Below are 25,578 nucleotides of genomic sequence, written 5' to 3' on the forward strand. Positions count from 1 at the left end.
AGCTCCATGCTCAGATAGCTTTGTTACTGAATTCTGTCATACCTTTAAAGGAAAACTAAACATCAATCTCCATCAAACTATTTTGTAAAATAAAAAGGAAAAGAACAGTATCAAATTCATTTTATGTCAGCACTACTGATACAAAAATTAATAAACATATACACATAAAAATAAGACTATAGGCTAATCTCCCTGATGAACACAGATAGGAAATTTCTCAATAAAACATTTGCAAGCCAAACACAAGTATACATAAAAAGATAACTTATAGTTGAATAAAATTTTATGACATGTATGTATCACATTTTTATTATCCATTCATCAGTTGATGGCTACGTAGTCTGTTTCTGTCTCTTAGATACTGTGAATAGAGCAGTGATGAACGTGGATGGCCCTGTAGCATGTAGCAGGACATAGATGTGGTGTGAGGGTGGGCAGTAGTTCGATGGGGAGGAAGAATGTGATCAAAATATAATGTATAAATGTATGGAACTCTCCAAGAAAGAATTATAATATTATATATTTATTTAATGATAATACTATTATTTGTGGTATAAGTACAGAATGTAGTTAGAGATTATGCTGTTTAAGCAAAATGGCAGAGTTGGAAGTTCTCTACGATCCATGACTTCACTAGTCCTGGGTAGCTGGCTAGATTTCCAGTACCAAGCATAAATTCCCTATTGTTGAGTGGGGCTTAGAGTCAGTAGGAGAGTTGTTGATTATTGTCAAGGGATGAATGCCACTAATGCACCATTAAGGTTATCCTGCAGTACTGGTCATTGTTGTGGTTCACAGGACCATTGTTTCCCTCCTTTGGAAGCTTGTATTGTGCCTTCTGGAGCTATGAAGACCAGTCTTCATGGAGGAGGCATTCAGGTTTGTTCCAGCTCAGGGGATTCTGGGCTCTCTGTCTGAAGTGTATGATGTCTTCAGCAATAGAGACAGACCTTCTACTTCTTAGGGGCCACAAAGAGCAACAGTAACAGCCTGTACTGTCTTAGAAGTCTCTTGGACAACCTGAGAAACAACTCAAAAGAGGGCTTCCTAAGCTTGGTGCTTTGGCTAGATGGTCTATGGCTCTTGGAGGGAAGGAACACTGTCAGTCCAGGAGAGTATATTTCATTTAAACTATACATTTATACAGACTTACTACATTCATCATAGGGTTTTTTTTTTTTTAGGTATGTAGTTAATAATATGATTCCCATGCTGTTTTGGACATCCTTTTATTATTAGTTTATTCTCCTCCCTCCTTCTGTATTTGTCTCCCCCCACTCCATTTAGAGCCCCCCCTGTCTTTCTCATTCCCCGCATCAGATCACTTGTGCCATGTTCTTCCTTCTCTCTATTGTTCTCTCCTCCCCACATCAAGCAATGTTCCCATATTGAGAAAATTATCAACACATGGAGACCATTAAAGAAAACCACAACCAATCAAAATGCAGAGTTGTGGAACCCAGTCCCAACCATAGAACAACTCCCACACGAAAGGCTCAGAGATCATGCCTGAAGTATGAGTAGGAAGATTGTAAGAGCCAGAGGAACAAGAAGTTTGCTGTGACATTATGTCTCCTAACAATGTCAGAAGCTGCCCCCATAAATTATCACCCACATGACTGCCTCAACCTGAGCTGAGCAAGAACAATGATAGACACACAAAGGTGGACAAGTGGACGCTCTGTGCCTCCACCCTACGCAAAGAACTAAAGGCAGCTAAGGAATGCTAGCTAGGTCAGATCTAGCTTTAGTTTATTGAATTTTTAAAAACTGGGTTTCATAGTCAGAAAATAAAATTCTGTGTTCCATGACGATATCTTTAACTTTTGGTACTCAATAATGAATGTATTTTCTGAGATAATATAATTATATCATTTCCCCTTTCCCTATCCTCCCATCAAACCTCCCATATACCTCTCCTTGCTCGTGTTTCAAGTTACACACACACACACACACACACACACACACCAGTCTGCTCCGAATACAAACAAGAAAGCAAGAAGTTAGTTTCTATTTGAAGAAAATATGATCCTGTACATAAAAGAGTCTAAAGACTCTAACATAAAATTTCTAAAACTGATGAAAAACCTTCAGCAAAGTATGAGGATATAAAAATTAACATATAAAAGTAAGTAGTTTATTTATATTTACAAGCAAAAACATGATGAGATGAATCAGGAAAACAACCCCATTTCATTTGAAATATTAAACTTCAAATATTATCTTGGAAAAAACATAAATAAGAAAATAAAAGATATCTACAGTGAGAAATTTGAAACATGAGACATGGAAAGCTCGCCCAGGCTCATGGATCAGCACAATTAATATCATAAAATGGCTATCTCACTGAAAGAGATCTACATATTCCATGCGTTCTCTATCAAGAGTCAAATGACATTATATATCTGTATGAAATTCTCAAAGAACAGACAAATAAAATAACATTAAAAAATACAATGAAGCTGCCTCACTCAGGAGGCAGAGGCAGGTAGATTTTTGAGTTTGAGGCTAGCCTGGTCTACAGAGTGAGTTCCATACACAGAGAAACCCTGTTTAAAAGAAAGCCATTTCATGTAGCAGCTTAGATAAAAGGAGCTATGTGGAGGAAGGAACTCCTCCTGCTGCTGCTGCTGTGGCAGAGGATGATGATGGTGATGTTGATGATGATAATTCATTTGCTGCTATTAGAATCAGCATGTCCAGGCTTCTGTCACTGACTGAGGACCAGTGAGTGGCCTTCACTCTAGGTGTTCTTTGCTAGACTGGTCCTCAGGAGACACCTAGCCCATGTGACTGAGCAATTCCTGGGCTGCTGTCCTCTCTTGTGCAAGACGGCTATCTTGGAATACACAATGAAAAAGGCACCCAGTCTCAAGGACAAAGCAACTACCTGGTTCTCAGTATCTCAGCAATGAAACAACCATTGTTACCATTTCCAAGTAAGCTGATTTAATAATTTCTTTTAAATATACACATCCATGCACCCCCCCACACACACACATACACACAGAGGGAGGGACAAAGGAAAGGAAAGGAAATGAGAGAGAGAGAGAGAGAGAGAGAGAGAGAGAGAGAGAGAGAGAGAGTTAGTTTACTTCTAGAAAAAAACAATTGTAAAATTAACATGGACACACAGAGGACAGTAAACACCCAAATCAACCTTGAGCAGAGACAACAATGCTAACAGTCAATAAGCAATGGCAGCATTGCTATCACAATGTCTGCTTTTAACTCCTACCACACAGACATTTTAGCAGAGCCAGTACTGGCCTGTTACAAATCAGATATACAGAACAGGAGAAGAGAACAGTACAGTGGAGTAGAAATTAAACCCATACAACTTTAGCAAAATGATTTTTGATAAAGATACCCAAACCACAAAAAAGAAAAAAAAAAAAAAAAACAGCCTCTTTAAAAAATGTTACAGGAAAAACAGGATTATTTACACATAAAACAGTACAATGTCAGAATGTGCCAAATGTATACTATCCAAAACTGTTTAAAATAAAAGTATCTTGAAATTAAAAACAGACAAACAAAGTGAAACTGGATCCCTAAACTCTGTACAAAAATTAATAGAGGACATTAACGTGATACTTAAAGCAGTTAGAGAAGAAAATTAGGAAAACCATCAAAATAGAGGCATCAGCAGAAACTCCTAAAAAGGACTCTGTTAGTCCAGGAAGCAAGAGCAAGAATAGAGAAATAGGGTTGCATAAAATTAAAAAAAAAAAGAAGCTTGCACTCCAAAGTAAACAGTGAGCCGAGTGAAAAAGTGAAGACACAGCCTACAGATTGGGTGAATATCTACAGAGGATTAATATCTAGAATATCAAAAGAACAACCTGTCCCAGATCTAAACAACTCAATCACTAAGTAAACTGATGAAACAGACAGTTCTCCAAAGAGCGAAAAAAGGGTACAAAAGAGTATTAAACATGAAAAAAATGTTCAACCCCCTTAGCCAGGAAGCATTTAAACTACAGAGTGTCCATCTTGCCTCCTTCAGAGGGGCAGTCAGGGTGGGAACAACAGAAATGCTGGCAAGGTGTGGGGAAAGGCAGACTTGAACGTTGCAGATGGTAATGCAAATTAGCCAATCCAAAACTGTTTTCAATGTAAAAATTTTTATGTCTATAACCTACATTTTTATTCTAACTTACTATTTATCTCTTACATTTCTCCTAGAGAAGAGCCCCCCAAACCTGAAGAGAAAGCATACCGTCTTTATCAGCGGTCTCTTGAGGCTTTGATTTTAACGTGAAGATCTTCCGAAGCTTACAGTTAGCAGAGACGATAATTCCATCCAACGACTGGAACACTGCTCCTTTAAATATCTCACTGGTGAAGGCGACCAGGTCAATGCACAGATTGCACCACTAAGATCAAGAGAAGCAGATGCAAATTAGGACTCTCCATGGCACAGAAGCAGGGTCTCACGGCACATGGAACGGCTCCAGTGTGCTCCTTCTGTTTTGACTTAAGTTGTCCTAAAGTGGCCTTGATTCTCCTCCACAGTCACCATCATCTGAACTACACACTGGTCACCTGACTGTGGCTCCCATAAGGAAACATGGTGGCAGCTCTGGGAAAGCAGCTCTCTTGTCCGTGGGCACCATGCTAAAGGGAGGCTAAAGGCAGGTGCTTTACATCACGTAAAGCCTGAATGTTAGAGATAAATAGCCTGTTGCTCTTTTCAAGGGGATTAATTTGATTACAATTAGATACTTTAGTTTTGATTTTTAAAGGGTAGGGATTAAATTAGATGCTTGGTTAAATGGTACCCAGTACTATCTACTTACAACCAATTAACCTATTATACAGAAATAGATTCTTTTAAAGGGTTTGTAATTATGCTGGGTGTGTGCCAACTTTGAAGTACTCTTGCAGGTACTAATTCCAGCCCATTACACAATTAGATTCCTTGGTACTTCATCAAATGAATTCTATAGTCTAACTGAATAAAGAAAGAGGAAAAATAACCATTACTTAGAAATCAAGACATATTTAAGAATGCAGGATAAAAGCAAAAAAAATAATTTCTAAAATTAAAACAAAAGTAGTGGTAAACTTTCATGTGCTTCTCTTAAAATCTTTGAGTCGTCGGTGATTTTTAGAAGCAGTTTATAATTAAGACCTTTTCTAGGAAGGATATTGATTTTAAAATAGAGGCAAGCCCGAGACTATCTCAATAACAGATCAGTAAGAGATTGTTCAGAGTTACTGATTAAACCAAAAAGATTTGTTGTAGATGTCTCAACAGTAAAGTTACATTCCTAGGCAGCGAGAATACTATGTTCACTTGTGGATCACAGAGCCGGGAGTTAGCTAGGGAGGAAGTGGGTTTGAGAGTGGCTGGATAATGGTCATAAGCTGGATTATGGCATGGGCGGGAGGCTTTCCGGGGGGAGGGGAGGTAAAGCTTGTGAGGCCAAGCTGTGAAGGCTCAGGAAGGGCACCTTACAAGGCAAATGTTTCTGAAGTTCTGCAAATATACTGTGCAAATGCAGAGCATTGGGAAGTTAAGTTTCGGTCAACCTTGGTGTAGGAATGTTCAGAGTGACAGAGGAGGTCTTTTGGAATGAGTTGCAGCTAGGTTAAAATAAAGATCACTGAGAGACAGAAAGACAAGTGTCTGTCAGTTATGCAAGTATGATGTGAGATAAGAAACAAATCCATAGATGGGCCTGTCAGGTGGAAATTGATGGCCTAGTGAAGCCCAGAACATAGGGAACAGAGGTATGGGTTTCTTTATTCATTAGTGTATTATGTAAGCAGTATTGTTCTGTAAATTATAGTTTCTAAAAGACTTAACATGTTCCTATTCTAGCTAACTAGTTCAAGCCACTAGGAATGAAACTCATTCTTCCCTCACAAACACTGTGTAAATAATAAGTGCTGGGCACTAGCCTCACCTCTGGGGATACAAACACACATAAATACACATAAGTCCTCTGTCTTAGGAAGAGAGGCAGACATGTACCTTCAACTTTAGCACAATTACAAAGAGAGGGGTTAGGATGGGTTAGTGTCTTAGTTATGGTTTCTACTGCAGTGAGGGAAACAACTATGAAAAGCAGGCTGTGGAGGAAAGGGCTTGTTCAGCTTCCACTTCCACATCATAATCCATCATTGGAGGAAGTCAGGATGGGAACTCACAAGGCGCTAGGAACTAGAGGCAGGAGCTGATGCAGAAGCCATAGGGTGCTGCTCACTCACTTGCTCCCCATGGCTGGTTCAGCCTGCTTTCTTCTAGAACCCAAGGACTGCACCACCCACAATGGGCTGGGCCTCCCTCGCTGATGAGTAATTGAGAGAATGCCTTATCTATGGAGGCATTTCTTAACTGAGGCTCCTTTGTCTCTGTTGACTCTACCTTGTATCAAGCTGACACACAAAACCAACCATTGCAGTTAATTGAGAAAAAAATTACTTAAAAACCATTTAAATCACCATCATACATGCAAATAAAAGCCCAGTGCTCTTAAGGTGTTACCTGCTCATACTGTTAAGTCAGTAACTGTTTCTCTTCTCCATATTTTATTTACTTTTTACCAATTTTAAAAACGAATTCACCACTTGACCTTATTTCAGGAAAATTTACTTTCTAAACTTCATCCTCCCCAGATTATCATCTTTTGTTTACTCTCTTTTCTCTAGGATTCCATATTGTGAGATTTTATTAATGGGACTACAAATGTTACACACAGTGGAGCTAAGTGATGCTCTGTGACAACTCTCCCTTCTACTACACACCTGTCCCCCTTTATATTCCAAGTTAAATGACTTCTCAGTCTTCTATTTCTGAAAAGGCTTGAAGCTGTCACTCAGTTTGGTTTTAAACAAGACATTTAGCAGGTACTCAAGACAGGTGAGCATGCTCATCACTTCACCTCAGGGCCTTTCCTTCATCTCTGCTTATCTGAACTCTGCTGTGCACTGTACTACCAGCTCTGCTAGGGAATGAGAGCCAACCTCCTCCAGAGTCCTAGGAAACCAGCACTTATCCATGGCAGGAATAATGCTTTATTCACTCTACCTGACTCGTGCTTGATTGGAAAGTTTTCAGTAGATAATGGCAGGTGTGTGTCTACGCATGGATATATGAACATATGCAAATGCCTTCATGCTTCCATGCACACACACTTTCATCTTTTAATCATTAAGCAAATAAATGTCTGAGAATTGGAAACTTTTTTCCATGGATCTACCACCAAGAAGGTGGATCCTAAGAAAAAAATGGGGAAACATTTCACAAATCCACCTTAGAAAATAGAAATACATTCACATATATTCTGAATTAGCTGATTTTATAAAGGATATAATTTTTATAAGCTTCAACAAATAACTCGATATTCATATAAATGTTATGAAGTATGCTATAAAGTTCTGGAAAAGAAGATAAGCTCTTTACTCCTGACAAGAGGATTATTTGAATCATAGTTGATCTTTATAAAATACGTTTTCATTATTCTTGGTGGTATTATATATTATTAAAGTCCTTATGCTGTCTGACATTTTCTCAGTCTTTAATTACTGTATTCCTGTATACAACTTTAATGCAGCAGGAAAGAACTATTAACCTTAAATATTTGTTAGAGTTTAATACTTAGGCAACAAAGAAAATTGACAGCGGGAAGACAATCTGTCATCTTCACTATGTTTTTGAGATTCACATTTTACAAATCTTAGTGAACATTAAATGTACACCTGAAAACAATGTATATTCTGCAGTCATTAGATAAACTTTAAATAAATGTTAGTTCAGGTTGATTGACAGCACTTGCCTAGCATACTGTCTTCCTGATTTTCTAACAGCTTTAAAGGGAGGAGTAGGCCAGGCAGCAGAGGTGAGCTGCATTCTGTCCACCTGACCCCCAGCTTTACTGACTTCCCTTCCAAGCAGGCCTGCTGGGCTTCAGGAATATCCAGGTCTGCTGGGACCCAGGACAGACACTGCCCCACAGCCAACAGAAGCTCCATCTCTTCCCTCCAGAGGAGACCTGCCTGGCTCCGGGAACATGCAGGTTAGAACACTGCCTGCCAATACCCAGCCTGATAGGTCCATCTGGGGCACAACAGAGGTGTGATGTGTTCTGTCCCCTAAGCTCTGTCAGTAGGCCCACAGGAATATTCAGTTCTACCTGGGGCACAGCCAGGAGAGGTGCTGTCCCTGGAACTTCACTGTCCTGAGAAAGAGCACAAGGCTCCTTCTGCCTCCCTGAGGAGGCCAGTCAGCATCCAGGCAACACAAGAGCACAGTCAACAAGAGCAAGAGCAATACGGCCCAGCTATAACCGAGCTGTCCTACTACAGCAAGCCCTGGATATCCTAACACAGCTGAAGCACAAGAAGATAACTTTAAATCTACTCTTATAAAGATGATAGAGGCCTTTAAAGAGGAATTAAATAAATCACTTAAAGAAATAAAATAAAATGGTGAAGAAAATGAATAAAACTGTTCAGGATCTGAAAATGGAAATAGAGGAAATAAAAAAAACACAAACTGAGGAAATCCTGGAGATAGAAAAACCTAAGAAAGAGAACAGGATCACACACACACACACACACACACACACACACACACACACACACACATCCCAAAGAGAATACAGGAGACCAAAGAGAAAAATCTCAGGTATAGAAGATACAACAAAAGAAATAAATGCATCAGTCAAAGAAAATCTTAAATCTAAAAAGTTTCTGATGCAAAATATCCAAGAAATCTAGGATATTATGAAAATACTAACCCTAAGAATAATTAAATAGAAGAAGGCAAAGAATTCCAGCTTCAAGGCCCAGAAAGTGTTCTCAATAAAACCACAGAAGCAAACTTCCCCAATCTAAAAAAATGAAATGGCTATAAACACAGAAGAAGCTTACAAAACATGAAATAAATTGGACCAGAAAAGAAAATCATCCTGCCATATAATAATCAAAACACTAAATGTTTGTTGGGAGCCGACTTTAGCAGAAAGCGGCTAGATCAACTTTGCAGCCATCTGGAACCATATACCCTGACGAAAGATTTGGTTTTCAATAGCCTACAACAGCTGAAGCACACTCTGATATCCCACATATTTTGTGTTGCTGTTTACTGCCCCCAGCTGCAAGGTGCACGTGGTGGCCACGCCTGCAAGGTATTGCAGTTCACGTGCTGTCCACGTGCTATCTACGCCATACATGCTTATAAGGCGCATGTGCTATCCACGCCTGCAAGACATTGCGGTGCACGTGCTGTCCACGCTATAGACGCCTATAAGGCTTACGTCATATCAACACCTGCAAGGCACGTGGTATCCACGCGCCTACAAGGCACGTGGCAAAAGCCTATAAATAGCTCAGAATTCCCTTCAATAAACGAGACTTGATCAGAATCTCTGTCTTGTCTCCATTCTTCGAGTCTCTTCCCCTTTATCCCCACTCTCTCTCTCGCTAGACCCTGACCCTCGGACCGGAACGGGCAGTACGGGCTGCAACAGTTTGGCGTCCAACATCGGGCTCCAGTAAGCGCAACAGTTTGGTGCCCAAGCGTGGGGGGTTCGCAACAGTTTGGCGTCCAACATCGGGCTCCAGTAGAGCAACAAATGTTCAGAACAAAGAAAGAATATTAAAAACTGCAAGAGTAAAAGGCCAAGTTACAAATAAATGAGATAAATAATTACACCTCACTTCTCAACAGAGACTCCAAAATCCAGAAGGCTCTATGCACATATCTTGTACACCCAAAGAGACCACAGATACCAGCTCAGATTATTATGCTCAAAAAAACTTTCAGTCACTATAAATGGAGAAAACAAGATATTCCATGAAAAAGTTTAAACAATATCTATCCACAAATCCAGCCCTACAGAAGATAGTAGAAGGTAAACTCCAATACAAGGAGGCTAATTATACCCAAGAAAACATAGAAAATAAATAATCCCACACCAGCAAAACCAAAATACTCTTTCTCTCTGACCCTCTCTCTCCCCTACCACCAACATCAAAATATCAAAATAACAGGAATTAACAATCATTGGTCATTAATATATCTCAACATAATGGACACAATTCCTCAATAAAAAGACACAGGCTAACAGAATAGATGTAAAAACAGAATTTATCATACTGCTGCATACAAAAACATACCTCAGTAACAAAAATAGACATTACCTCAGAGTAAAGTGTTCCAAGTAAACAGACCCAAGAAGCAAGCTGATGTAGTCATTTTAATATTTAATAAAATAGACTTTCATACAAAATTAATCAAAAGAGATGGGGAAGGATATGTCATAATTATCAAAGGAAAAATCCATCAAGATGACATCTCAATTCTGAACAACTATGACTCAAATGCAAAGGCACCCTCATTTATAAAAGAAACATTACTAAAGCTTAAATTATATACTGAACCTCACACATTAATAACAGGACACTTTAACACCACACTATCACTAATGGATAGATCATCTAGACAGAAACTAAACAGAGAAATAATGAAACCAATAGACATTATGAATCAAATGGAACTAACAGGTATCTATAGAATATTTCACCCAAACACAAAAGAATATACTTTCTTCTCAGTACCTCATGGAACCTTCCCCAACACTGACTATACATTCAGTCACAAAGCAAGTATCACCAGATACAAGAAAATTGAAATAACTACTTGTATCTTGTCAGACCACCATGGATTACAGCTTTACTTCAATAACAACATAAACAGAAGAAATCCTACAAACTCATGGAAACTGAAAAACTCTCTAATCAATGACCATAGGGTCAGGGAAGAATTAAAGAAAGAAATGAAAGACTCTCTAGAGGTCAATGAAAATGAAGGCACAACATACCAAAATTTACAGGACACAATGGGAGCAGTGCTAAGAGGAAAGCTCATAGCCCTAACTGTCCCATAAAGAGATCTTAAACAGCAAGTTAAAAGCACACCTAAAAGCTCTAGAAAAAAAGAAGCAAACACACTCAAGAGGAGTAGATGGTAGGAAATAATCAAATTCAGGGCTGAAATAAAAAAAAAATAGAAACAAAGATAACAATAATAAGAATCAAAGAAACAAAGCTGTATTTTTTTTTTTTTAGAAAAGCAACAAAGTAGACACTTAGAAAAACTAACTAAAAGGCAGAGAGACAGTATTTAAATGACCAAAATCAGAAATGAAAAGGTTGATATAACAACAGACACTGAGGAAATCCAAAGAATCATTAGGTTTGACTTCAAAAGCTTATACTCCAAAAAATTGGAAAATCTAAACGAAATGATTTTCTTGACAGATTCCACTTACCAAAATTAAATCAATAACAGGTAAACAATTTAAATGGTCCTATAACCTCAAAGGGAACTGAAGCAATCATCGAAAGTCTTCCAACTCCCCCACCCAAACCCAGGGCCAGATGGTTTTAGAGAGAATCTTACTAGACTTTCAAAGAAGAGGTAACACCAATATTCCTCAAACTAGAAACAGAAGATTGCAAACTCATTCTATGAGACCACAGTCATCCTGATACTCAAACTACACAAAGACTCAATAAAGAAAGAATTTCAGACCAATTTCACTTAACAATATTGATGCAAAAATACTTAATAAAATACTTGCAAATGGAATCCAAGAACAAATCAAAAACATAATCCACCACAATCAAGTAGGCTACATCCATTGGATCCAAGGATGGTTCAACATACAAAAAGTCATCAATGTAATCTGCCATATAAACAAACTGAAAGAAAATAACTGCATGATCATCTCATTAGACACCGAAAAAGACTTTGAAAAACATCCAACACCCTTTCATAATAAAAGTGTTGAGTGTTGACGCGATCAGGGATACAAAGCCCAAACCTAAACACTATAAAGGATATATACAGGGAGGCAATAGCCAACATCAAATTAATTGGAGAGAAGCTGAAAGCAATTTTCCTAACATCAGGGACAAGACAAGGCTGCCCACCATCTCTATATCTATTCACTATAGTACTTGAAGTTTTAGCTAGAGCAGTAAGACAACTAAAGGAGATCAAGGAGATACAAACTGGAAATGAGGAAGTCAAATTACCTGTATTGGCAGATGGAATGATAGTGACCCCCAAAATTCTACCAGAAAACTCCTAAGCTGATAAACACCTTCAGCAAAGTGGCTAGATTAAAAAATTAACTCAAAAAATAATCAGTAGCCCTCACTTGTACAAATGATAAATGGGCTGAGAAAGAAATTAGAGAAACAACAATCTTCACAAAAGCCACAAATAATGTAAAATATTTTGGTGTAACTCTAACTAAGCAAGTTAAAGATCTGTATGACAAGAACTTCAAGTCTCTGAGGAAAGAAACTGAAGAAGATATCAGAAGATAGAAAGATCTCCTATGTTCACAGGTTGGTAGGATTAACAGTAAAAATGGCTACCTAATCAAAAGTAATCTACAGTTTCAATGCAATCCCCATCAAAATTCCAACACAATTTATTTTAGACCCTGACAGAGAAATTCTCAACTTCATATGAAAAATAAAAAACGCAGGATAGTAAAATCTGTCCTGTAAAATAAAAGAACTTCTGGAGGTATCACTGTCTCTGATCTCATGATGTACTACAGCGTAATAGTAATTAAAAAGATCCCACATGGTATTGGCATAAAAAAACCAAACAGGTTGATCAATGGAATTAAATCGAAGACATTGAAATAAACCCATAAACCTATGGACACTTGATTTTTGACAAAGAAACCAAAACCATACAATGGAAAAGAGAAAGCATCTTCAACAAATGGTGCTGGTCTAACTGGATGTCTGCATGTAGAAGAATGAAAATAGATCCATATTTATTATCCTGTCCAAAACTCAAGTCAATGTAGACCTCAACATAAAACCAGATACTCTAAATCCAACAGAGGAGAAAGTAGGAAATAGCCTTGAACACATTGGCACAGGAGACAACTTTCTGAACAGAACACCAATAGCTCAGGCACTAAGATCAATAATTGATAAATTGGACCTCATTAAACTAAAATGCTTCTGTAGGCAAAGGGCACTGTCAATAGTACAAAATGGCAGCCTACAGAATGTGAAAAGATCTTTACCAGACTTATATCCTACAGAGGGCTAATATCCAAAATATATAAGGAACTCAAAAATAAATGAACAACAAACCAAATAACCCAATTAAAAATGTCCTTAGTTATCAGGGAAATGCAAATTAAAATAACTCTGAGATTTCTACACCCTTCAAAAGGTCTCAGATTAAAATCTCAAGTGACAGCACATGCTGGCAAAGATGTGAAGCAATGGGTAATACTCTTCCATTGCTGGTGGGCATACAGGCTTGTACAACCACTTTGGAAATCAGTCTGACAGTTTCTCAGAAAATTGGGAATTGTTCTACCTCGAGACCCAGGTATACCACTCCTGGGCATATACCAAAAAGATGCTCCATCATCCCACAAGGACACTTGCCCAACTATGTTCACAGCAGCTTTATTCAAAAAAAGTCAAAAATTGGAAACAACCCAGATGCCCCTCAATTGAAGAATGGATAAAGAAAATGTGGTATAGTTACACAATGGAGTGTTACTCGGCTATTAAAAACAAGGACAACATGAAATTTGCACACAAATGGATAGAACTGGAAAATATTATCCTTAGTGTGGTAACCCAGGCCCAGAAATACAGGCATGATATGTACTCATAAACTTATAAGTGGGTATTAACCATAAAGTACAGCATAACCATTCTACAATCCACAGACCCCAAGAAGCTAAGAATGAGGGCCCAAGGGAGGATACCTGAATCTCACACAGAAGGGGAAACAAAATAGACATTGGAAATAAATTAAGAGAGGGAAATGGGTAGGAGAGGAGACAGGGAGGAAAATGGGTTTGGCAATCGGGTATGGGGAGAGCTGGAGAAGAATGAGAGGGCTGGGAGAGAGAAGGAAAATCAGTGGGGAGCATCTCAAGGACAAGCTGAGGAGGCTTCTGGGAGGATAAGGGGGTGACCTAGCTGAGTTTTCTAGCAGCGGGGGATATGAAGCCTGAAGTGGCCACCTCCTGTAGCTAGGCAGGACTTCTGATGCAGGGAGGGGAACACCAATCTACCCACAAAACCTCAGACCTAAAATTTGCCCTGCCTACAAGATGTGGAGGGATAAAGATGAAGCAGGGATAAAGATGGAGCAGAGATTGAGGAATCACTAACCAATGACTGGCCTGACTTGGGATGCACCCCTTGGGAGAGTCGACCCATGACACTATTAATGATACTCCGCTATGTGTGCAGACAGAAGCCTGGCATAACTGTCTTCTGAGCGTCTTTCTCCAGCAGTTGGTGGGAACAGGTGCAGAGAACCACAGCCAAACATTAGGCGGAGCTCAGTGAGTCTTGTGGAAGAGCAGGAGGGGTCAAGGACACCACAAGAAGACCTACAGAGTCATCTACCCTGGGCCCATGGGAGCTTGAAGATACTGAAGCACCAACCCAATGGGGCTGGGTCTTGGTCCTCTACACATATGTGGCAGGTGTGCAGCATGGTCTTCATGTTGGTCTCCTAACAATTGAAGTGGGGGGCCATCTCTGACTTGGACCCTGTCACCTGCCTTTGAATCCTTTTACCCTGGGCTGTCTTGTCTGGCCTCAGTGGGAGGATGCACTTAGTCCTAATGGGACTTGAGGTGTCAGGTTGGGTTGACACTGGGAGGAGGGATCTCCTTTTCCGAGAAAATGAAGGGGTAATGGGAAAAAGATGATGGAACTTGGAGGAGAGATGGAGGGGGGAGAGGAACTGTGATTGGAATGTAAAGTGAATAATAAAGGGAGTGGCCTTGCAGTTTTGCTACACTGTATTTGCCTTTCCCCTTTGTTTCTTTTAGTTTTTCATACATTTTCAAGCTCTCTTATTTAAGTTTGTACACATTTAGAGTGCCAAATTATGCCAGTAATTATTTTTTCTGTGACAAATTTTTGAGAAAAGAGAATTATTTTGGTTCATATTTTAGAAAGTTTCATATTTGCTGTGCCCATTTCAAAGCAGAACACTATGGGGAAGGGTGAGGTTGAGGAAAACTGTCTACCTCATTGCAGCCAGAGGCACAGAGGAGACAAGAAGGGGCCAGGGCAAAATATATTCTTCCATGAAATGTGGCTAGAGACCTACCTCCTCCAATCAATGTTCCACTCACCCAACATACAGTCCACAGGCTCACTACTTCCTAATATAAGAAACCATCCATTAGGCCAAAGGCCTCAATATCAAATAATTTATGAAAACACTCTCAAGTAAATATACTCTCAAGTAAATACTGAGGAATGTACTTTGCTCATCTCCCAGGTGTTTCTCACACACTAATGGTTATGACTAACAACTGGGCTGGGAAGATGGCTATACAGATAGAAATCACTTGCTATGCAGTGTGAGAAGACCGAGTTCTTTACATATTCTAGGAATTTATTACTCCTCGGTCAGACTGTCAGGAGAGTAGGATCTGGAAAGAGCCAGAGCTTACAGGAAAGCCAGTTGGTAGAGGCCTGGGAACCCTTTCCCACCTAGGTTATATGGAACACACAGATGAGAAATCCCATGTCACACAGACACGAGAGAAAGAGGGTGCTTTGTACAGGACCTATAAAGTCTCATTATAAGCCTTTTCCCAGCTCAGTCCAATTCTTGGGAATGCCTTTCTTAACAAACTTTTTATTTCTATTATTCTGTGATCTGGTACAACTCTTGGTCTTTGAACTTAAGAAACTGGCAACATCAGCAAGTGTTTTTTAAACTCTGATTCACACCTGTAACAAGATGTATAGGCAGGAAAGATTTTCTTCCCTTCTGCAGGCTGACTCCATACAAATGTTTCCTCTGCGGTGCCAAGCTTTTTAATTTCATCCAACCTCTTCTGTCAGTTTTCATTATCTTAGTTCCTGGAGTTCTTTTCAGAAAGTCCTTGCTTATGCCTATGTACTGAAATCTCTTCCTATGGCAGAGTCAGGGACTGAAGTTTTACACTAAGGTCTTTGATCCTGCACGAACAGATTTTTATATAGAATTAGCAATATGAGTCTAGTGTTTCTCCTTTACGTTTAGATATCCAGTTTTTCTTCCATTTGTTGAAGAAGCCATCTTTCTCGAATGCATGTTTTTAGCACCCTTCTTGAAAATGAGATGTCTGTAGCTGTGTGGGCTTAATTTGGGGCCTTGATCCCATTGCGGTCACTCACGTGTTTGTTTTTGCCACCAGAGCCGTGCTGTTATTGTCACCCTGGCTTATAGTGACTGGAAGTCAGGCACTGTGACATCACCAGCGTGTTCTTTTTATCCATCTTTGCTTTGGATATTCTGAGCCTTTTCTGCTTCCATGTTCCATCAGAAATTACTGATTTTTCTACGTCTATCTTATCTTTCTTCAGGTTTATCAATTTTACGTTTTCTGGTGGACTCTTTAGGGTCTCTTACAGACACGATTATATTATATGCAAACAGGTACTTTGACTTCTCTTTTGTATCTTTCCCTTTTCCTTATCGTGCTAACCCTTCAAGCACTATCTAGAATGAGAGTAGAGAAAGAGGATAAACTCATCTCACTTCTAATTATAGGCAAATTTCAAAGCTTGGCTTTCACTTATAATAATGTTGGCTGCCAGACTGTCATATTTACCCTTTCTTACACTGGTGTCTGTTCCTTTAGTCCAACTTTTTTTTAGGACTTTCATCCTGTTGCAATACTGCATTTTTTCAAAGGTCCTTCCTGCATCCACTGAGTGATTAATATGTTGTGCTGGAGAGTTTTATGTCAAGGTGACACAAGCTGAACTCATTTTGGGAGAAGGAACCTCACTTGGTAAAATTCCCCCATCACACTGACCAGTTCACCATGGGAGGTGCCACCTCTGGGCAGGTGGCCTGGATGCTGTAAGAAAGCAGGCTGAGCAACCCATGGGGAAAAAGGCAGTAAGCAGCACTCCTCCATGGCTTCTGCTTCAGTGCGCCTCCAAGTTCCTGTCTTGAGAGTCTACTCTGACTTTTCTGAACAACACACTACAAGTTATAAGACAAAATAAACCCGTTTTCCCCCATGTTTTTGGTCATGATGTTTTAGCGCAGCAGCAGAAACACTAACTAAGACAGGTCTTGTAATTCTATCATCCCTGGAAGGAAGCCCAAACATAGTAAACGATCTTGTTAATGAGTAGCTGGAATTCAGCCTCCACATATTTTATTGAGAAGTTATGCAACTGTGTTTCTATCAGGAGACTATAATCATATTTGTCCTTGTATTCTTATCTGAATTTTATATGGGTAATATTAGTTTTACAAAATGAGTTTGGTAGCAAGTTTTCCTTTCTGTTTTATGAAACAGTTTGAGGAGCACTGGCTGTACTTCTATAAAGGTATAGAGGAATCTGAATTCTGGCTAGGCTGCCTTTAGTTTGGAGATTTATTACTAGCCGTGTGGGCTGGTCTCCATGCTTCCTCTTAGGTGTAGATGGTGCATATGGTTTGCTGCTTTTTATGCCTTCTCTTCTTTAACTTACAAAAGTATGATGCAAACTTTCAGAGACGTGCCCTTTCTCTTAAGTTGGGTTCTAATCCTCTGCAGTTACAAGCACTGGGCACTGGAGGCAGAGCAGTCCAACTGTGTCTGACCCTCTGGAAGGGACTCTGGCCCTGCTTCTGCAATCTCAGCTGTCACCATATTGCAGAGTAGGTGCTTCCCAACTCATAGTCTCTGGGAAGAACTAGAAGTCCTTATTTGGGTGTCACCTTCCATCTTAGATCCCCATCCTTGCATGTTAGATATTGCTTTGTTCACTCTGTATCTTTACAAATGTCTTTTATTGTATATTGGATACTGTGAATGCAGTACGACCCATCTTCTAAATTTTACTTTAAACCATCAAATGTTGTTCCTATAGGAAATTAGATTATTTGTAAGCATTTCCAGTTTGACTAGCCATGTCTCTTATATCCAGTTTGACTAACCATGTCTGGTATTTTCTTTGAATAGCAGTGCTGTTTGGCCTGGTCTCCTATGAGTAATTGTGCAGTATTATACTATCCTTGAGAAAGATCATATTTGTTTTTGGATTCACACACATTTAGCAAATTAATATTTCTTAATTAAAATAAACCAGTGCAGGCATTCATTTTCAATAGCAGAAGTTAATTGGGTTCATGTCTGGAGAAAACAGCAGATTTTTTTAAACCTAGTATTAAGTGAGCATTTACTGTGAGCTCGGTGTTCCTAAGATAAAACTCATTTAGCTCAAGTAACTGTACTGAGCAAGTTCCACCACTGACTTGCTTAACTGACAGGAAAACTGAAGTGCTGAGAAATGTACAGACTTGGCCTAAGGGTCTGCAGTAAAAACACAAGAGAACCAGAGTCTAGATGTCTGTAATAAAGCCCCAAGGCTCACACTTTACTGCCAACAGCATCCTGCGTGTGTACATGCTTTAAGAATAGGCTAGCCTTAAAGGTCATCTGTTTCTAAGCTGCCTTTGGACTGGTGGTGCTTCCTCAAGCCCTTGAGGTCAGCAGAGGACAAGCTCTCCCTTCCTCAAATAAATGCAGCACCTGTATTAGCCTGACAGGAATAGAGAGGGAAAAATGGATATTAAAGACTGACATCATTCTGGTGAGATGAAACAGTTACAAACCCTTAAATAAATGCCATAAATACCATAGTGGAGACTAGATCATAAAGATTTTAAGAAACTAGTTGACACATCTTAGATAACCGTGTATCTGGGTAAGCATGACTCTTTCATTCCCTTCTCATTCAGTGGTACTAAAGAAATTACATATTGTTTTAAAAAATCCAAATATTAGCTCAATGGGAAACATAATGTTTGAGAAAATTGGGTAAGATGGACTTTGAACAGTTTTGGGTGCAATATACTAGACCTCTAGCTTGTATTAAGATCTGTAACAAATACCACTTGAATTTAGTTCACAAGGTGTTTTATTCATTTAAATGAGAAACACTAGGTGTCTGAGTCACAGAGACTGCTAAAGAATTGGCATGGTGATTTACCACATTGCTTTGTTTGATCCCCAGTGAGTGACTCAATCTGAATAACATCTCATACGTGAACTTCCCACTCAAATAATCACGTTTATTAGATATTACAGCATATGTTTTGTCAGTAGCAAGACATTGATGTACATCTGACATCCTCACCAGTTAATTGGACTTATAGTAAAGAAGAAATGAAATGGATTCCAGCGAGTCCTGACTAAGTGGGTACTTCCAGGGTTTAATGTGACAGTTATTAATTTTTAAAATTGTTCTTGCCACTGAGAACTCAAGTTAAAATATAAATTGCTATAACTTAAAGGTTAAAGTGAATCTTTATAATTAAGAATACTATGAAAAATAAATTTGGAAGGTTAGCATTTAAGGATAATTGAAACATAAAATGGCCTATATCTAAATATTCAGATCAGTATGGCTATAAGAATTTAATTTTATTGCCTGTTGGTATCTAAAAGATTTAGGTACAGATGAAGGAGAAGTGAACAATCCAGCAATTCAATTCTGAATCAGAGCTGTACCTTACTTAACTGCTAGAAGTCCCAGGCAAACAGCTGAGTAAAGTGGAGGCCTCTTAGTGCGTGCGTGCACCTTAACAACTGAGAGGACTCTCATATTCAGCTCCTTTACAAATGTCATGGGCTCAGAAGAGGAAATCTGAGATGTCTATAGGGGTCAGAAGTCAGGAATTTGTATGAGATCTTCCAACATTTAAATGTTAGCTGAAGTGCTTTTAGAATGCCCAATTAGGTTTGCCATCAAGATAGCTACAAATGATAATGAATAGAAAAAAGTGAGGGACCTGGGAAAAACAAAAAAATAGAAACAAAACAAACAGAAACGAACAACAACAACAAAAACTGAAAACAACCCACAGCAGATATTATACCAAGAGCAGGCAGGTGTTGACGTTGTTTTTTGTTTTTGTTTTTGTTTTTTGTTGTTGTTGTTTTTTAGCTATTGTATTGGGTTACCTACCACCCATCCAACTCTTATTCTATTTAGTCCCTTCTAACTCCTCAACACTAGGTAGGAAAGAATGCCTGCTAAAGGGAAAAGGAGGCACAGATCTCTTCAGACCACTTCCCGACGACGATTAGAGGCATCCTAGGGGCAAGTCCAACCTTCATTATCAGAATACCCAGCAATCCACAAATAGCAAACTAGCAATCCAATAGATCCAACAGAAGAAACCAGAAGCAGAAGGAACCAGCAGAAGCAAGGGCAGCAGCCACCACAGGCCCTCTCGGGGCCCTCCCATTTGTACCTTCTTGAGAGCTCCCCAGATTAAATTATCTGTAGCTGGCAAAAATCCTGCCCCTGTTAGTGCATGGAGCAAATCCTAGTTGCCAGCTATGAAGCAACCTCTTATCCCAGACCTGTGACAAAAACAGAAACATGTTCATAGAACATAAATGGTTTTTTTTTTTTTTTTTTTTTTGAACCAAAATTCTCACTACAGCTAGTGGTGCCTGGGGATGGTATCTTGGATGGGAGGGGTGTGCTTCTCTGCTACTTGAGATAGAAACTGTCCTTAAAGCACGACTCAGCTTTAGTTCAATGAGACTCAGTGGGAACACAGTATGTCAACTTTCTGCTTCACCATGGTGAATTGGAAGGAAAACAAGAGGAAGAAGAGCAAGTTCCTCACATTTGTTGAAATGTTCCTGGACACTTGTGTAGTCATGGAGTACATGACAAAGCCTATATGATTTGGCTACAAAACACTCCTTATTATTTTACCAGGAGGCACGTTAAAACTTGCCAATTTGTTCAACAAACACTGAAGTACTTACTGTGTACTGTGTCCTGACAGGAACTAGGGCTAAAAGCTCAATAAGGACATGTGGACATGCTTGTCTACTGGAAAAGGCAGCAGGTAAACAGGTGAGTGAAGGGCAGAGTATGGAGGTCACGAGGGCTGAGAGCCCAATGACAAGGATTCCAGGGCTTTACAGCAAGCACCACTCAAAGTGCAAATAGCAGGGGTGGCCTTCACCCAGGGCTAAAGGCACTTCAGGAACTTTCTAAAAGCTTTCCTGTTAAACATGTAAATCTCAACATCTTCGTGGTACATATACTTTATATACTTCATATTATCTGCTTCTATAAATGAGGAAATGAACATGAGATTTTTAAAACTAGCAATATTATAGCTTTTAGAATTTCATACAATACTGAATGTACAACACTAGCCCCCTACATATCCCCCAACTGCTGTATCCCTCTCTGAAATCCATGCTGATCTCTTCTTTAATTCCCATTGACACACACACACACACACACACACACACACACACACACACCCAGGGATGACCTATTGTAGGGTTGGGGTCCTGTGTTCTCCTGCCACAGGGCAAGGCAGCTTGGGGAGGTGGGACACAGGAGTTTGATTGCACTTAACCCAGGTGCAGCCTGCTGGGGTGGGTGTGGCACAGGGACACTGCTCTGGAGGTGGGGAAGCACAGTCTGAGATGTGGGGAGGCCAGAGCTGGCTGTGTGTGTGTGGGGTGTATGCCTGGCCCTGTGGTGATGAGGCTGGGGCCATGGGGTTTTCAGACCCTTGGACATCCAGGCACCCCTGGGAGTTGTGGAAGAGCTGAGAAGGAAGTGGGGGCCAGAGGGCTGGGTCTAGCCAAGGGTGAGGGAGAGGGAAAGGGGGAGCTCTAGCTGGTCCCATGGTGATTGTCCTTGTTTGATGGTGACAGGCTTGGTGGCAATTGTGGCTGGGAGTTCAGAGAGGCCTTCTGAAGGAGATTAGAAGGCTAATATAATCTCTGTAGGCAAAGGCCTTCTCCATGGCTCCCCACAGCTGGTCTCGATGAAAAGAGAAGGTCCATGGTTCTGAGGTGTTTATTGTCATGGTAGGAAGTGGCTGTGTAAAACCATACCTCACTTCCCAGGGTGGGCCTGGGATTCAATACCTTCTGCAGGTATGAACGTTTGGGAAGGGAAGCTTATTGGCTTTGCCCTCAAGGCCTCTAGGTACCTCTTAGCATGAAAAGCTCTGTCTTGAGCCCATATGATCTATGGTCACGTCTCTTTTATGTGAGAAGCATGGCACATGTTACAAGTCAGGAGTCTGGCATGGAGCTGGGTGTGTGCCCATTAGGGCTCTGGGTTTCGACCTGCTCTACCTTACCAAACTTCCTGGCATGATTTTACGTCTCACAACCTATTATTTCTATTATGTGTATATTTTAAATTATACATAAACACACACATACATATTTCAAAACATAGCAAATGTCTCAACCCTAGCTCTTTTTACTTTTGCAGAAGGCACCACACCTCTGGTGTTCTGTGTGCGATTGTGTCAGTTCATTTAGACACAAGGATCTTAGGTTGTGTCAGATCCACTCTTTCATTGCTGCCACCCAGTCCTCCTGCATCCTGAGTCACAGCAAATGGTCCCATAATTTTCACTTTTGACCCATTCAGATGGTGGCAGCAGACCTCACTACCAGAACTATTTCCTCAAACCATAGAAGTGTTTTCCGTTTCTAGTTCAAAAGCCTTTCTTTGTGTGTGTGCTTTGTGGTGGTAGGGATGAAACTCAGAATCTACTGCCTACAAGGCAGGCTCTGCATCACTGACCTGCATCCACGTCCCTCCACAGCTTTAGAAGTTTCTCTTCTTCATGACAGTGGCTCATGCATGTGTATGTGCATGTGTGTGAAGTTGACACTGGTTGTCTTTCTTGACCGATCTGCTCCATATTTATCAAGGCAGGGTCACTTGCTAACTCAAAGCTTTCCAATTCTCCCTAGTCTTGCTAACCAGGTGGCCCCTGGGACCTCCTGCCCCTTCTTCTGCCTCCTGCCTGTTGGGATTCCAAGTGGCTGTTATCCCAGCTTAGCAGTTACCTGCATTCTGGGGATTTGAAGACCAGCCTTCATGCTTATGCAGTGAGCACTTTATCAACTGAGCCATCTCCACAGCACTATTTATATTTTATTTTGGAAGACTGTATAAAGTTTTCTATTTGTAAAAGTTACATAAAGCCTTTAAAAAATAAAGTAAAGCAAAAAGGAGTGAGACAGTTTAAAGCAAAGAATGAAGTGTATTCTAGAACAGGTGGTGTACAAACATGGTACTGAGAGCAGCACCATTAAAGAAAACCCAGCCTGTCTGAAGTTGGAGAAACACTAGTCCGCCAAGCAGACCCTTCTGAAGTCACTCGGAAGGCCAAGTCTTCCAGCTGTGCCAGGCTGCTGTACCGTGGTCCTATGCTTCATCAGCTGTTTAACTCTGGTAAGAGTGATGACTAGTCTGTGTTCCTGAGAGATTCACCACTTCCAGCCTCTAAGCTTCTGCCTGTGTTGTCCCTTTGCTTAGGGTGCTGGGTTCCTGGTTCTCCCTGATTACATGTCCTCCAATGCCACACAAAAGTGGTCCCCTGCAGGAAGCCTGCAGCTAGCCAACAAATAATTTCTTTCCCTTTTACAGAATTGTGGCATCTCTCTTTCTAGCATGCTTCCTCCACAGCTTTGATGACATTGCATTTGAACAATATTCTTTTACCTAGTGGATGTCAAGGGGCAAAGAGGAAAGATATGTATTTTATTCAGTTTTAATAGCATCATGGTACGTAACAAAAGGTCTTATCCACAGAGAAGGCCCAAAATAAGTATCTTGGGAATTAAACATAATCCTCTTTTAGGGACCATTCATGTGATACTTACGATTTTACGCTTGATCATGAAAAGTGGGATTTTTGCATGAAGAGGTGTTGAAGACACTTCCTTATGTACTGTCGATAAATACAGTCTTCTTTTGATGTTTCCTAAGTCAGTAATTCTGGAGAGGGGGAGAGGGGAGAAAGGGAAGGAGAGATTCCCATAAATTTAAAATACATTTCTTTGGATAATCATCACAATGATATAATTTATCAAATAGGCTCTTTCTAACATGGAGTTCGAACACAGAACTGAAGAACTGTCATTTTCTTTCAAGAAGTAATAAAATTTCTTCCTTAAATTCAAAGCGCTCACAGGCTTGCATGTATAAATTCACTTAATATGCTAATTTATTTCATCACTCTACACTAGATTTCCACAGTCCCCCAGCCTATAAAAAAATTCAATTTGTATGAACTGGGAAACCGTTAGCCTTTAATAACCATGCTTGTTCCAGCCCCTTAAGTTTTTGTTATCTTGGGACAAACTGTCACCTACTAAATAGGAAAACATTATGGGTTTCTTTCCCTAAAAGTGCACCTGTCATTTTCCATAGGCTCTTAGTCTGCAAAGAGACAGACATGAAGCACCAAGTGTCGGTTTCACTTCCTAAGCACATATCTCCCAACTAGAATTTTAATACACAAGTTTATTGCTCACTATTCAGGTCGCCCCACAGTGATACCAAGGACACCAAATCTGAACATCTATAATAGATTTAGACCGCAGCCATGATCACAAAGATTAGGTTTGCTTCAAGCTGATAGAGGCTCAGTTTTTATGTTCTGCTTCCTTTATGTCTCAAAGGTAACACGCCAGGCTGAAAATTCACAAACCAGCCTGGGCTGCTGTGCTGTCAAACTGATGCTTTCTTAAAACCTTTCCCTTTACCAAGAAATGGATGGCTGCCCCCACGGTTGCAACTTCTTTATGGATGTATTACACACCCACTCTTTGATAATGATCAATTCCTCAAGGTAACATTTAAGTAATTATTATTAATATTTATTGTGTAATTATTTTTTAAAAATGTGGGAGGATGTCTGTGAGTTTGATGCTAACATGATCTACAGGGCGAGTCCAACCAAGCCAGAGCTACATAATGAGACCCTGTCTCAAAACAAAACAAAACCCCAAACCAAAGCAACAAACAAAAATAACCCAACATACTCCATTGTATTGTAATTCTATGCCTCCTCCCCCATCCCTGCTTTACTAGTATCTCATTGGTTCCCATAAAATACCTATAATCTCATTATTACCTCTAAAGTAGTCCCTATAGCATGTGGAAAAACATCTAGCATTAACTATAACATGAGATGATTTTAGAGTACATTCTAGACTCCCCCAAAGTCCGTTCCTCTTGCACTACAGGAAAACATTGTTTAACTTAGAAAGAAAGAAAGCTGCCCAAGCTATCATCTGAGCTAATGATTAAACTTCAACTGCATTAACTTGAGTGTGTCACATGGTCTTTCCCATCAATGTTGTGGTCTCTCCTTAACTTCAACTGTAGACAACTGACCTGAGTAAATATATTAGAACTTCCACATCATCCTTTAAACATTGTTTTTGTGTTATATCTTGTAGTAGTATAGAAACATATTTGTTTTAGAGATAAAAGTACCATGCTGTGGGTATGCATAAACACTTTTCTAACGGTGTATGGGGATAAACCTCAGTGCAAGCCAAAGACTCACTTAATATACAGAGGCATGCTCTAGGTGTGAGCGAGGACACTTCTAGAGAGGCCCAAGTGAGAGGCGAGGAGTGCCTCTGAATGTAGGCTGGACCTAGGAAACCACAGGAAAAGGTGGAGTCCAGCAGAGCTTTGGCAGCCTCTGCTTCCTGGCCCACCATGATGTGAACTGGGCTGTTC

The 25,578-nt window shown here is 40.0% G+C and overlaps 1 protein-coding gene across 3 annotated transcripts in view; it reads right to left on the reverse strand.

Moving 5' to 3' along the window:
* The window catches only part of Cfap20dc (CFAP20 domain containing), a 218,539-nt gene that overhangs the window by 118,523 nt on the left and 74,438 nt on the right, over nt 1-25,578 (reverse strand). For all 3 annotated transcript variants that reach the window (XM_034498162.2, XM_076931532.1, XM_076931531.1), the window contains exons 5-6: nt 23,706-23,820; nt 4,223-4,379 (exon numbers count right to left, since the gene is read on the reverse strand). In XM_034498162.2, coding sequence (XP_034354053.1) covers nt 4,223-4,379; nt 23,706-23,820 — 272 coding nt within the window. The remainder of the gene's footprint in view (nt 1-4,222; nt 4,380-23,705; nt 23,821-25,578) is intronic.

Source organism: Arvicanthis niloticus, chromosome 3, assembly GCF_011762505.2.
Source record: "Arvicanthis niloticus isolate mArvNil1 chromosome 3, mArvNil1.pat.X, whole genome shotgun sequence".
Taxonomy (NCBI): Eukaryota; Metazoa; Chordata; class Mammalia; order Rodentia; family Muridae; genus Arvicanthis; species Arvicanthis niloticus.